The sequence below is a fragment of the Eptesicus fuscus genome, chromosome 9 (genome assembly GCF_027574615.1).
Source record: "Eptesicus fuscus isolate TK198812 chromosome 9, DD_ASM_mEF_20220401, whole genome shotgun sequence".
In the NCBI taxonomy this organism is placed as follows: domain Eukaryota; kingdom Metazoa; phylum Chordata; class Mammalia; order Chiroptera; family Vespertilionidae; genus Eptesicus; species Eptesicus fuscus.
In genome coordinates, this window is record NC_072481.1 from 102,008,370 (window position 1) to 102,022,956 (window position 14,587).

At 41.9% G+C, this 14,587-nt stretch overlaps 1 protein-coding gene across 1 annotated transcript in view; it reads right to left on the reverse strand.

Annotated features, from left to right (window-relative positions):
- Positions 1-14,587, reverse strand: part of XRN1 (5'-3' exoribonuclease 1) — a 228,198-nt gene that overhangs the window by 72,844 nt on the left and 140,767 nt on the right. The window contains exons 21-25 of the mRNA XM_008158575.2: positions 13,685-13,847; positions 11,803-11,916; positions 9,992-10,090; positions 4,018-4,133; positions 3,371-3,517 (exon numbers count right to left, since the gene is read on the reverse strand). Coding sequence (XP_008156797.2) covers positions 3,371-3,517; positions 4,018-4,133; positions 9,992-10,090; positions 11,803-11,916; positions 13,685-13,847 — 639 coding nt within the window. The remainder of the gene's footprint in view (positions 1-3,370; positions 3,518-4,017; positions 4,134-9,991; positions 10,091-11,802; positions 11,917-13,684; positions 13,848-14,587) is intronic.

Sequence of the window (14,587 nt, forward strand, 5' to 3'; positions counted from 1 at the left end):
TTATACACTACATAAATAAAATGAAGAATAAAAACCACATGATCATATAAATAGATGCAGAAAAGGATGTGAAAAATCCATTATCCACTTATGAAAAAAATTTTTAGCAAAGTGGGAATAGAGAAAAGATACCTCAACATAATTAAGGCCATATATGACAAACCCACAGGTAACAACATACTCAACGAGGAAGACATAAAGCAGCTTTCTTATGATTAGGAACAAAAAAATGTTGTCCACTTTCACCCCTTCTATTTAACAGTAGAGGCCCGGTGCAGAAAATTCATGCACAGAAGTGTGTGGGGGGGTCCCTCAGCCCGGCCTGCCCCCTCTCACAGAACAGGAGCCCTCAGGGGCGGAGGTGACCCGGTGATCAGGGGAAGGCGATGCCCCATCACACCTCTGCTGCTGCCACTGCTGGCAGCACAAACCTCGGCTGGCCCTGTTACCTGAGCTCAGGTGGCCCTGGGCGGCTGGGCAGCCACCATCTGAGGCTTGCCTGTGCCTCAGGCCGGCCCTGGGAAGCTGGGGGGCTGAGGGGATTGGGGGACTCTAGAGGCAGGCACACAGAGCGCCTTGCCGCCCCAGCAGGGCTGAGGGGAGTGGGCGCTGACATCTTGCGGCTGTGGGCACAACCATTTTTGAGGGCGTGACAGTCAATTAGCATATTCCCTCCTTATTGGCTGCGGGCGCTGCCATCTTTGAGGGTGGGCAGTCGATTAGCATATTCCCTCCTTATCGGCTGTGGACGCCACCATCTTTGAGGGTGGGACAGTCAATTAGCATATTCCCTCCTTATTGGCTGTGGGCGCTACCATCTTTGCGACGGTGTGAGGGTCAATTAGCATATTCCCTCTTTATTAGATAGGATAGTATTGGAAGTCTTAGCCATAGCAATCAGACAAGGAAAAGAAATAAAAGGTACTCAAATTGGAAAATAAAAAGTAAAATTGTCATAATTTGCAGATTACATGATATTCTATGTACAGAATCCTAAAGATTGCAACAAAAAAGTATTAGAACTGATAAATGAATTCAGCAGAGTAGCAGGATACAAATTAATATTCAGAAGTTGGTTGCATTTTTATAGTCCATTAATGAACTATCAGAAAGCCAAATTAAGAAAACAATCCTATTTACAATTGAGTCAAAAAATAAAATACCTAGGAATAAATTTAATCAAGAAAATAAAAGACCTGAACTTGAAAACTGTAAGAAATTGAAGAAAGAAAGTAAAGAAGATACAAATAAATGGAAGTCTGTACTGTGCTCATGGATAGGAAGAGTTAACATCATTAAAATATCCATACAACCCAAAGCAATCTATAGATTCAATGTAATTCCTATCAAAATGCCAATGGCATTTTTCACAGAACTATAGCCTAAATAATTCTAAAATTTATATGGAATCACAAAGGACCCTCAATAGCCAAAGCAATCTTGAGAAAGAAAAACAAAGTTGGGGGTATCATGCTACCTGATATCAAACTATATTAAAAGGGTATAGTCATCAAGACAGCATCATCTATAACAATGAAAGCATAATATGCTAATTAGATCAGACGTCCTTCCAGATGTCCTTCCTTATGGACCAAGCTGCAGCAGGTGAGGGCCAAGGCAGAGGCTGGAGAGGCCCCAGCTGTGGCAGCGGTGGGCGGGGCTACAGCTGAGGCAGAGCAGCCCCCGCGGTGGCGGAGGCCACGGCCCTTGCACGAATTCCATGCATCGGGCCTCTAGTATTGGCACAAAAACAGACACATAGATCAGTGGAGCACCCAGGAATAAATCCAGGCACATATGGTCAATTAATGTATGACAAATTAGACAAGAACACACAAAAGGATAAAGACAGTCTCTTCAACAAATGTGGTTGACAACATTGGGCAAACACATGTAAAAAATAAAACACCACCACTTTTTACACCACACACAAAAATAAACTCAAAATAGATTGAAGACTTAAATGTAAAACTTGAAACCATAAGACTCCTAGAAGAAAACATAAACAGTAGACTCTTTGACATCACTCTCAGTAATGTCTTTTTCAGTATGTCTCCTCAAGGAAGGAAAACAAAAGAAAAATTAAACAAATGATACCACATCAAGCTAAAAAGTTTTTGCACAGAGGAAAAAAAACAAACGAAAAAGACAACCTATTGAATGGAAGAAGATATTTGCCAATGATACATCCAACAAGGGGTTAATATTCAAATTTTATAAAGAACACAATATAACACCAAAAAATCACAAACAATCCAATTAAAAATTTTACAGAGGACCTGAATAGACATTTCTCCAATGAGGACATAAAAAGATGTTCAACATCACTAATCATCAGGGAAATGCACATTAAAATCACAATGAGACATCACCACAAACCTGTCAGAATGGCTACCATCAATAAATCAACAAATAACAAGTGCTAATAAGGATGTGGAGAAAAGGGAACCTTAATGCCCTATTAGTGCAATTGTAAATTGGTGCAGCCACTATGGAAAACAGTATAGAGGTTCCTATAAAAATTAAAAACGGAATTACTATATGACTCAGCAATGCCATTTCTGGTTATTTATTAGAAGAAATCCAAAACACTAATTCAAAAAGACAGATGCACCTCTATATTCATTGTAGCATTATTTACAATAGCCAAGATATCAAAGCAACCCAAGTGTCCACAGATAGACAAATGGATTAAGAAGATGTGGTACATATATACTATGAAATATTACTCAGCCATAAAAATGAATTAAATCTTATCATCTGTGAGAGTATGGATGGACCTAGAGGGTATTATGCTAAGTAAAATGTGTCACAAAGATAAAGGCAAATACCATATGATTTCTCTTATATGTAGACTCTAAAACACAAAATAAACAAACCAACAAAACAGAAACAAACTCATAGATACAGAGAATATTTTGATGGTTGTCAGATGAGAGAGTGTTGTGGGTATGGGTGAAAAAGGGGAAGGTATTAAGAAGTACAAATTGGCAATTATAAAAACAGTCTTGAGGATGTAAAGTACAGCATAGGTAATATAGTCAATAATATAGTAACAACTCTGTACAGTGTCAGATGAGTACTAGACTTTTGGGGATGATTATTTTGTAAGGTATATAAATCTCTAACCACTACGCTGTATACCTGAACTAACATTATATTTCAACTGTAACTAAAATTTTTAAAAAACATTAAAATAGGTAAATAAATCTCTGCCAATGGCAAAAATAAGTTTATATGTAGCATATGTCAAATTTTCCTAAAAGAAATATTTTCCCTATAAAACTGTTATCAGCAAGGCAAAATTATTATTATTATTATTATATTCCTATGTTTCTGGATGACTACTGGGATCTTATTCTGCACTTACCTCTCTATGTACTCTGCAAGAAGTTGTTCTGTGGCAGATGAATACATCCACTCATTTCCAACTTTCTTAGTATATCCTGGTACCTCCTCATTTTTTTTGTTGAACTTGAGATTCAAACCCACATTTGATTTATGGTCTCCATGAGGGCTGAATTTAAACCACACAAACACACACATACACGTTTTAAAATTTTGTTGGAAGAAAAAAAGTTTTGTTTTCAATTCTTAGAAAAAGTTAGTTTTAATTGTTCTTCTATATTTTAATTATCGTGGTTATTTCTGAAGTAGCAATAATTGAAAAAAGTAGAGGAAAGGCTTTAAAATCCAAGTTAAGAAAGCATAACAGTTAACAAAGATTATGTAATTAGAGAGGAGAATGATATAAGAAAATACAGGAAAATATACTATTGAGATTCACACACACCTTGATACCTTTTTTCAAGGTCCAATATACTAGCTGCTAAAAATAACAACTGTCTTTTCAACCACCTATAACGTGCCATTTAGAGAAAATGTCACCATCAGAGAAATTTATGCATAATTTTAAAGGAAAAGTCAGAGAAAATGTATACTAAAATATTGACCATTTTATCTTTATCATTCAATTTTTTCTGCCACTTTAAGTAAATTTCTTTAACATAAACTTACTTTCTCCTAGATCCTCTTCCAATAAAAATACTTCCTGTAAACCTTGAAACAAGGTATCCACTCACTCCAAGGCGACTGGCCAACACATATCCTGGGTTGTACTTTATAGAATATTTCTTTAAATATAAAAACAAAAAGGTCAATTATAGAAACAGAAAGCATTAAATGTTATTTCTTTATGTTTAAAATTTGGAGAAAACTAAGACATGACTAACCATTGGATTGTGGCTATGTAAGAATTCTCAAAAGCAAATGATCATTCTGCTATCCTCTTTTTAAAAAGGATCTGTAAGCAGAATCTTTCTGCACCTTACCTTCTTTAAAGGACTGAATTTCCAAGGACAGGTGAAAGGGAGAAGAAATATACAATTTGTGAAAATGTCTCAAGAAATAAACTCTACGGTAAGTAATAATGGCAAGCAATGCAGGCAAGAATTAAATGTTTAAAATAAATTTTCATATACTAAGTAGGGCTTAGTAAAGTACCTGGGGAAAAATCAGGCCTTGATAATTATTACAATGAATTAAAACATGAGTATGTCATCAAAATAGCTGCTACTGAGTGAAATTAAAAGTATACTCTGGCCCTAACTGGTCTGGCTCAGTGGATAGAGCATCGGCCGGCGGACTGAAAGGTCCCAGGTTCGATTCCAGTCAAGGGCATGTACCTTGGTTGCAGGCACATCCCCTGTGGGAGGTGTGCAGGAGGCAGCTGATCGATGTTTCTCTCCCATCGATGTTTCTAACTTTCTATTCCTCTCCCTTTCTCTCTATAAAATATCAACAAAATATATTAAAAAAAAAAAAGTATACTCTGCCCTGACCGGTTTACTCAGTGGTTAGAGCGTAGGTCTGGGTTTGATTCCTGGTTGGAGTGCAAATGGCAGGCAACCAACTGATGTATCTCTTTCACATCCATGTTTCTTTCTCCCCAACCTCCTCCCTCCCTTCCACTCTCTCTAAAAAAATCAATGGGAAAAAATATCCTCTGGAGAGAATTAAAATATATATGATACTTATATCCTACATAATAAAAAGGTAATATGCAAATTGCATCACTCCTCTACACACACGATTGGGCCGGCTGTAGGCACGAGGGGCGGGACTCAGGGTGGCCGATTGGCCAGCAGTAGGAGCGGGGGGTGGGGACTCGCAAGTCCCAACCCCCGCTCCTCCCGCCGGCCTAAACAGCCGACGCTGCGGAAGGACCCTTGGGGCCGGTGGAAGACTCTGGTGGCGGAACTCGGGGTGGCCGATTACGTGGCTGCCGGCACCAGTTTTCCGCCAGGAGCAGTTTTCCTCTGGCCACCCACCGATTGGAGCGCCTCCCGATCCGAGTTCCTCTCCGGGTGGCCGATCGCGCTGGCGGGAGGCGTTCTGATTGGCGGGTGGCCAGAGGAAAACTGCTGCTGGCGGAAAACTGGTGCCGGCAGCCAGGTGAAAGTCTATTGCACGAAACTTCGTGCAACGGGCTTCTAGTCATATATAGATATAAACAATACTTGTTTCCCCTAATATTTATTATCACATGAAAGTAACAAGTATGTATAAGCTTATAATTAATATACTCAATGAAATGTAATCTTAGTGAACATTAATTTTTTTAAAGTATTAGATGATATAATTTTTAATCACGAAGCAAATTACAAATCCATTACCAACTAGAGTAAGTTATCATACATTTCTAACATAATGTACATAATAACACATACATATATATATATATATATATATATATATATATATATACACACACATGAGTCATACAAATGTTTTATACTCATATGTTTTATTTTATATGAATACTAGAGGCCTGGTGCACGAAATTCATGCACTTGAGGGTGGTGTTCCTCAGCCCAGCCTGTACCCTCTCCAATCTGGGACATCCCTCTCACAATCCGGACTGCTGGCTCCCAACCGCTCACCTGCCTGCCTGCCTGCCTGATCACCCCCTAACCACTCCCCTGCCAGCCTGATTGATGCCCAACTGCTCTCCTGCAGGCCCAATTGCCCCCAACTGCCCTGCTGGCCTGGTCACCCCCAACTGTTCTCCCCTGCTGGCTCAGTCGCCCCCAACTGCCCTCCCCTGCCAGCCCGGTCACCCCTACTGCTTTCCCCTGCCAGGCTGGTAGCCCCTAACTGCCCTCTCCTGCCGGCCTGGTCGCACCCAACTGTCCTCCCCTGCAGGCCTGGTCCCCCCCAACTGTCCTCCCCTGCCGGCTCGGTCGCCCCCAACTGCCCTTCCCTGCCAGCCTGGTCACCCCTACTGACCTCCCCTGCCAGCCTGGTAGCCCATAACTGTACTCCCCTGCAGGCCTGGTCCGCCCCAACTGCCTGCCCCTGCTGGACTGGATGCCCCAAACTGCCCTCCCCTGACAGCCTGGTAGCCCCTAACTGCCCTCTCCTGCAGGCCTGGTCACACCCAACTGTCCTTCCCTGCCAGCCCGGTCACCCCTACTGACCTCCCCTGCCAGCCTGGTAGCCCCTACCTGTCCTCTCCTGCAGGCCTGGTCCCTGCCAACTGCCCTCCCTCCCCTGCTGGCCTGATCACCCACAACTACCCTCCCCTGCTGGCCATCTTGTGACCACATGTGGACGGCCATCTTGTGTGAGGGCATGAAGGTCAATTATTTTATCACCAATAAATACAAAATTTCCAGAGAGTGGTAGGTAAGAAATTAATTCAGCCACTATTATTTTTTAATGATCATGTTATAATCACTCCTAAGTAGATAAAGATTTTTAGTGTCCTGGAATATAAAGTTACCATTAATAGGCTAGTAAAAAATATGACACAATTTTGCCATTAAGAACCTTATCAGATTTAGAAATAATACAGACAAATCAAGTATGCTTCCCAGAATAGATAATAAAAATTAAGGTAATAGTTCTCTATCACAGGTAATATCACTTTTTTAATAAGCATCTGGAAATATGTAGGGGGACATCATGTTACAATGCCCTGGCTGGTGTTGCTCAGTGGATAGAGCACTGGCCCATGCACCAAAGGATGGTGGGGTCAATTCCCTGTCAAGGGCATGTACCTGGGTTGTATGCTCGATCCCCGGCCCCAGTCGGGGCACATGCGGAAGGCAACCAACTGATGTGTCTCTCTCACATTGATGTTTCTTTCCTTTTCTCTCTATCTCTCTCCCTCTCTCCTCATTCCTTTCCCCTCTCTCTAAAAATCAATGGAAAAAATATCCTCGGGTCAGGAAAAAAACAGTAACAAAAGGCACACGCTACTACTACTCAGTGTTCATGGGCTAAGGATGCCAACTTCCTACCAGATAAAGGACATAATTGTCTTGCCCAAAATACCAATAGTACTCCTTTTGAGAAATACTGGGTTATAGTATAATTAAAATTATTAAAGTCACACAAACAGCCCTGGCTGGTTTGGCTCGGTGAATAGAGTGTCAGACGGCGGACTAAAGGGACCCAGGATCAAGTATGGTCAAGGGCACATACCCCAGTAGAGGCTGTGCAGGAGGCAGCCAATCAATAATTCACTTTCATCATTGATGTCTCTATCTCTCCCTCAATCTTCCTCTCTGAAATAAATTTAAAAAATCACATACACATCCTAGAAATTGTAAAATAAATAGGTGAGAACATTAGGAAAGAGAAAGAAGGCTTGAGTAAAAGTTAAGGAAGGTTTATAAAGAGAAAGTAAGTACACCTAGAAACACTATACACTAGAAGTGGGAAGGCGTCTGCAGGTCTAGAAAAAGCTAGGCATGGCACTAACTGGTTTGGCTCAGTGGATAGAGTGTCAGCCTGGGGACTGAAAGGTCCCAGGTTCGATTCCAGTCAAGGGCATGTACCTTGGTTGCGGGCACATCCCCAGTAGGAGGTGTGCAGGAGGCAGCTTATTGATGTCTCTCTCTCATCAATGTTTCTAACTCTCTATCCTTCTCCCTTCCTTTCTGTAAAATATCAATAAAATATATTTTTTAAAAAAAGGAAAAAGAAAAAGTTAGGCATGAAGGAATGAATGCAAGTTTTTCCACCTCCACTGACTCCCAGAACAGAGCTACAGCTTTTTACCTAACTAGAGGCCCAGTGCACGAAATTCGTGCATGGTGGTGTGTGTCCCTCAGCACATCCTGCACCCTCTCCAATCTGGGAAATCCCTCTCACAATCCAGGACTGCTGGCTCCCAACTGCTTGCCTGCTTGCCTTCCTGACTGCCCCTAACCGCTTCTGCATGCCAGCCAGATCACCCCCTAACTACTCCCCTGCCAGCCTGATTGCCCCTAACTGCCCTCCCCTGCAGGCCTGGTCCCCCCCAACTGCTCTCCCCTCCAGGCCTGGGTCCCCCCCAACTACCCTTCCCTGCAGGCCCGGTCACCCCAACTTCCCTCCTCTGCCGGACTTGTCACCCCTAACTGCCTTCCCCTGCTGGCCTGATCGCCCACAACTGCCCTCCCTTGCAGACCTGGTGCCTCCCAACTGCCCTCCCCTGCTGGCCATCTTGTGGCAGCCATCTTGTGTCCACATGGGGACAGCCATCTTGTGTGTTGGAGTGATGGTCAATTTGCATATTACTCTTTTATTAGATAGGATAGAGGCCTGGTTCATGGGTGGGGGCCAGCTGGTTTGCCCTGAAGGGTGTCTGGATCAGGGTGTGGGTTCCCTTGGGGCGTGGGGCCTGTGGTGGTTTGCAGGCTGGCCATGCCCCCTGGGGATCCAAGCAGAGGACCTGGTATCTGGGGTTTATTTATCTTCTATAATTGAAACTTTGTAGCCTTGAGTAGAGTCAAGCCTCCTGCTCACTCTGTGGCTGCAGCCATTTTTGTTGGGATTTATTTATCTTCTATAATTGAAACTTTGTAGTGGAGGCCAAGGCAGGCCAGGGATGTGGGAGCTTGGCTTCCTCCATTGCTGGGGGCAACTCAAGCCTCCTGCTCTCTCCAGCTTCGTGGCTGCTGCCATTTTTGTTGGGATTTATTTATCTTCTATAATTGAAACTTTGTAGCCTTGAGTGTAGGCCTGGGCCAGCCAGGGCGGCAGAAAAGCTTAACTTCCTCCATTGCCGGGGAAACCCAAGCCTCCTGCTCTCTCCGTGGCCGCAGCCATCTTGGTTGGGTCAATTTGCATACTTGCTCCTGATTGGCTGGTGGGCGTGGCTTGTGGGTATAACGGTCAATTTGCATATTGCTCTTTTATTAGATAGGATGGGCCACTGTCCCGGTTTCCAACATGTGCTTTCTGGATTCTTCCTCCAAGAGGTCTAATGGTAAGATTTTAGGAACTTTTTTTGCCTTCCATAGTTTCCTCATGGGTATGCTGATGCCTAATGCCTTAAATTCATTCCACAGGATATAACACTTTAGATTTTACCTTTAGAGAAAATAAAAGTAGCAATAGCTGGCTGCTTGTGAATTAATTTTAATCAAGTTAATTATCCAATCAATAAGAAAAATGACAGATATATCAGGATCCTCTCCATATTTTAACAGGGAAAGAGAAAGAGGCCAGTGAACATCTTTGGAGAAAAAGGTCCTGAAAAAGGGTGCTGTGACCTTAAATGCAATTTTCAAGTTTTCTCTAGGGACTATTCATCTTTAGCTGAGTAGAGACATTTAACTTGTGCAAGAAGGCCGTATGCCACTTGTAAATAAAAAATGCAGGCTTTGATTAATTAGGAAACATTTAGAAAACCCATGTCTATTCCTAGAGGGTATGCTAATCAATGTGCTACTTATAAGTTTGAATACTAGTACAATAACCCATAATGACCATTATAGATTAATAATGGGATTTCAGTGATTTCCTCCCCCCCAAAGGTCTACATGAAGTTCTAAGCAGACTCCACACTTATTTTTAAATAATACTAGATATAACTGTAAGGAAATTTAATTAGTATTAAATAAAATATTTGCAATAAACTCTAAGAAGTTGGAAAAAATACCTTCATTTTTTAAAGTTCATTAATTCCAAATTAAACAATATGGACTATAGTACTCACATGCTGGTTCTGTATTAAAGCATCAAGATTGGGTTCACATGGAATGCTGAAAACCACACGAATCCTACCTTCTGTAATCACATCGCCTGAATCCTGAACCTTGGAGAGAAAAAAATCACAGGTTTTAGTCTCTTTCACTACATTTTACTCAATTGATTTTTCTATTTATTTGAACAGTGTTTATTATTTCCAAAATACGTGAAGACCGAGGGAATGTGATTATACTACAAATTTATGTCATTGTACCTTGCTTTAGTAGGTGTTAAACAGTCTTCTTTTTTTTAAATTAACTTATAACTTGCAAATAATTTCAAACTACCAAGAAGTTGCAAAACTAAAAACAGGTAAAAAAACACTTGAAATACATTTACCCAAATCAACCTACTGTTAACATTTTACTCCATGTTTTAACATTTGTCAGTTGACCTAAAAATGTCCTTTATAGAAAACTCTTTTTCCCCCTCTACTACCAGGTCCAGGCTGTGGTCAGATACTGCATTTAGTTGTCTTAACTATTTAGCTTCCTTTAATCTAGAATATATCCAGACATTTTCTTTGTCTTTTATAACATTGATATTTTGAAGAATACAGTCCATTCCTCCCTCCCCACCCTGCCCTAAAAAGGGGGGGGCAGGTTTACTCATTTTGGACTTATCTGATGTTTTCTTGTGATTAGGTTAAGGTTATATATTCTGGGCTACAATAGTGCACAGGTGATGTATGCTTCTTGAAGTATCACATTGGAGGTACATGATGCTCACCTGTCCTTATATCATAACATTAACTTTGTTCATACCATCAAGATGTTGCTTAATTTCTTCACTGTGCAAATAGTTATTTATTACCCTTGAAACTAATAAACAGTTTGTAGAAAAACACATTCAAGACCATGAAAATATACTACTCCTTATAAAAAAATTTCCCATAACTTTAGCCTCCAATGATGATTGTTGCCTAATTTAATCTTTATCCTAATGGTCATAAAATGATGATTTCTACCTCCAGCACTCTCCCAAAATTTACCCTTGACATAATACTCTAAGCAAGAGCTGAGCCCTTCCCTTCACTATTTACTTATTTATTACCACTATGAAATAATAAATTCCTACCTCCCCCACAATGGTTTGTAATTATTCATCACTGTACTTATTCGTTTCTATACTCAAACTGTTCCAGATTTGATCAGTAGGAGCCCCTTCAACCTGGTTCCTGTAACTATGTGATACCCTCCCATCATTTTTTTGAGCACTTCCTTACTTTCTGATACAACAAGAGGCTCCACGCTCATCTTATATCCACCTGCCCCAGCCCTGTAACCAGCTATTTCTCTGAGATCCCTGTGTTTTTTAGTGTGGTATGGTATCAGAGGTTAAGAGCTGGGCACATGTGTTCACTGCTACCAGAGTGGTGTTTGCTTATCTTTTTGTGCAAATGGACCTAGAGAATATGCTATGTATAGGCATATATGTATATCTGCATGTGCCTTTTCCCATGTGAGAACTGGACCTTCCCATTTATAAATTCATCAACCCAATAATACATCTAAAATAACTACAGAATTGATTCATGTACACCACAATATACTACTAAAGAGAGCAGGATTTGAATTCTTTTTTCTCCCCAAATCTGACCCCATCATGCTCAAGACTAAAGATATATAGCCAAATACTATGTTCATTAGTTAGATGAATGAATTCTTTCTTATTTTTCCACTTCAGTATTACCTCCAATTTTACACCTAAGTGAAGAAAGGGTAAAGAATTGTATTAATTTCAAACCAGAGAGAAATTTAATTAGTAACAGTAACTAACTTCTCCAGCACAGCCATAATAGGGGGTTCCCAGCATAAAGACCATACTTCTAGGAGGAAACAAGTCATCCAAAGTTTTGATATTGGAGAAACGGGAATCAAAAGCTCGGATGTCCTATATAGAATGAAATATAAAAGTAAATAAATCATCACAATCAAAACTTTCATAGATTGTACACAAGTTTTTTTCCTATGGGACTATGGCTATCCTATATAATAAAAGCCCAGCGACCATACTGGCAGAATGACCAGAACAACTGCTCGACCAGTCACTATGAGATGCACTGACCACCTCTCGGTCCCTTTCCCCAGCCAGCAGGTTCCGATCGCCAGTGGTGAATGGACCCGGGGACCCGGGGTGGGTGGCAGGGGATGCGGGGGGTGCCAGGCCAAGGCCCCCACCCTGCCAATTGTCCCACACACAGAGGGTGACTGGAGGCAGGGGTGGGGCTGGCGAGCAGGCGGGAATGGCTGAACTCTCGGTCCCTCCCCCGGCCGTCAGGCTTCCCATCGCTGGATGGGGAACGGGGAACTGGGGTGTGTGGCAGCAGGGGGTGGGACTGGTGAACAGGTGGAATGGGTCAACCTCTTGGTCCCTTCCCCGGGCCCGCAGGCTCCAATCGCCGCTGATGGTGAATGGGGAATGGGGGTGAGTGGTGGGGGATGGGGATGACACCAGGCCAAGGCCCCCGACCCTCTGGTTGCCCCACACAGTAGGGGCCCCTTCAACCTGGTTCCTGTGATTATTTGATACCCTCCCATCAAGGCACCCACCTCGACAATTGTCCCACACACAGAGGGCGACCAGCGGCAGGGGTGGGGCCAGCAAGTGGGTGGGAACGGCCGACTTCTCAGTCCCTCCCCCAGCCGTCAGGTTTCCATTGCTGGATGGTGAACAGGGAACCGGGTGGGTGGAGGCGGGGGCAGGGCCAGCTGCCAGCAGTTGGGGAAGATGGTCCTGATCACAGGCTAGGCCTAGGAAACGTACCTGCGCACATTTCGTGCACTGGGCCTCTAGTACTATCTATAAATGTCAAATGTAAAGACTGTCTACATACCAATACTGGCAGCTAAAATTTATTGACTGCTTTTAGGCATTGCACACCTTTACTAGTTCATTTTATCCTTAAGACAACCCTCTGTGGCAGAGACCATTATTAGCCCAACTTTACAAATGAGGAGACTAAGGCACAGAAGGGGGTAAATCTTGCCCAAGGTCATATAGCTACAAAGTCAACTTAGGCATCTGTGCTCTTAATCATTACACTATAATGTTTCCCCAAAATTACAGGATCACTACATGCTTTAAAAAATGTTATTCCCTTACCACATCTAATATTACGAACAAAACAACAGCCTTTTGCATATACTAATTTATTTAAGGCAAACATTTTCTTTTGAGAATAAAAATCTAAAACTGCAAGAGTATAAGTTAATGCTGGGATTATTCTTTTAGAGATTAAGTTAAAAACAAATCAGCCCTGCCCTAGTGGCTCAGTTGGTTGAGCATTGTCCCATGCACTAAAAGGTTTCAGGTTGCATCCCCAATCAGGGAGTGTATGGTAGACAATCAATGGATGTTTCTCTCTCATTCCACCCCACCCCCACCACCTCTCTCCCTTCCTCTCTCTAAGTATGTCCTCGGTGAGGATTAAAAAAAAAAATTTAAAAGGACATGTTCCTAACCACAGAGTGTCTGAGGAATTAATCTGCCTTTTAAAAAAAGAAAGTATTTTGCAAATTATATTAAATAATGGTTTCCATTACACATTGCTATATTACTCTTCTATTTAGAAACCAATGTTAATATGATATATAGTCTGTCTTTATACAGTGTGCAATAGTGCACACTAAAATATAATTGAGACCTGATGGAGACTTACCTTGACAACAGCTTGATAAACAAAAGGAAGAACTTGTTTTGACCACTGTTTCTCTAGACGAACTTCACCATTTTGATTTATTTGATATTTATGACCTGTGAGTAACTGAGCATATACAACTGCAGAAGTTTCATTTATTATTATTCCTTTTCTTCTCAGATAGCTAAAAGAATAAAAAAGAAATATAGATATGTATGAGTGTGTATATAATCTAGGATGACAATCATCCTTCAAACCACTAATTCATATTCAAATGCTTAAATAAATTTTAAATAAACAAGCTAATAATTCTAAGTACCTAACTTAAGAGTTTTGCATTTTTTTATTTATTTTGTGGATACATATCCCAATGTCTGTAAAATTAAATGAGAAGTCACAGAACTATAAGAAACTCCTGTGTTTCTTACCCCAGGAAGAGAAAAGAAGTGTTGGAAAAGTAGAGAAATTGGAACACATACAGTGCCAGTAGGAATGTAAAATGGTGCAGTCACTGTGTAAAACAGTTGGGCAGTTCCTCAAAGAGTTAAACATATTGCCATAGAGTTCAGCAATTCCACTTCTAGGTATATACCCTAAGAACCAGAAACAGATACTTAAATATCTGTATATATAAAAGCCAGTGACTGGAACGCCGTAATGACTGGAATGACCGGTGACGCCCACTGCGGCTAGTGAACCACCCAATTGGGAGGTGGGGCCAGCTGGCAAACCTCCCAAGGCCCCGCCCCCCAGCCCCTGATTGGCCTCTCCCATCCCAATAGGGGGGTGGGGCCGGTTGCCAACCATCCCTCCCCCATGGCCCTTCCCACAGGCTGGCCCCATCCCTGATTGCCCCCCCACCCCAATGGGGGCCAACTTCCTGCAGCCCCACCCCCTGGCCAGCCCCACCCTTGGTGGGCCCCC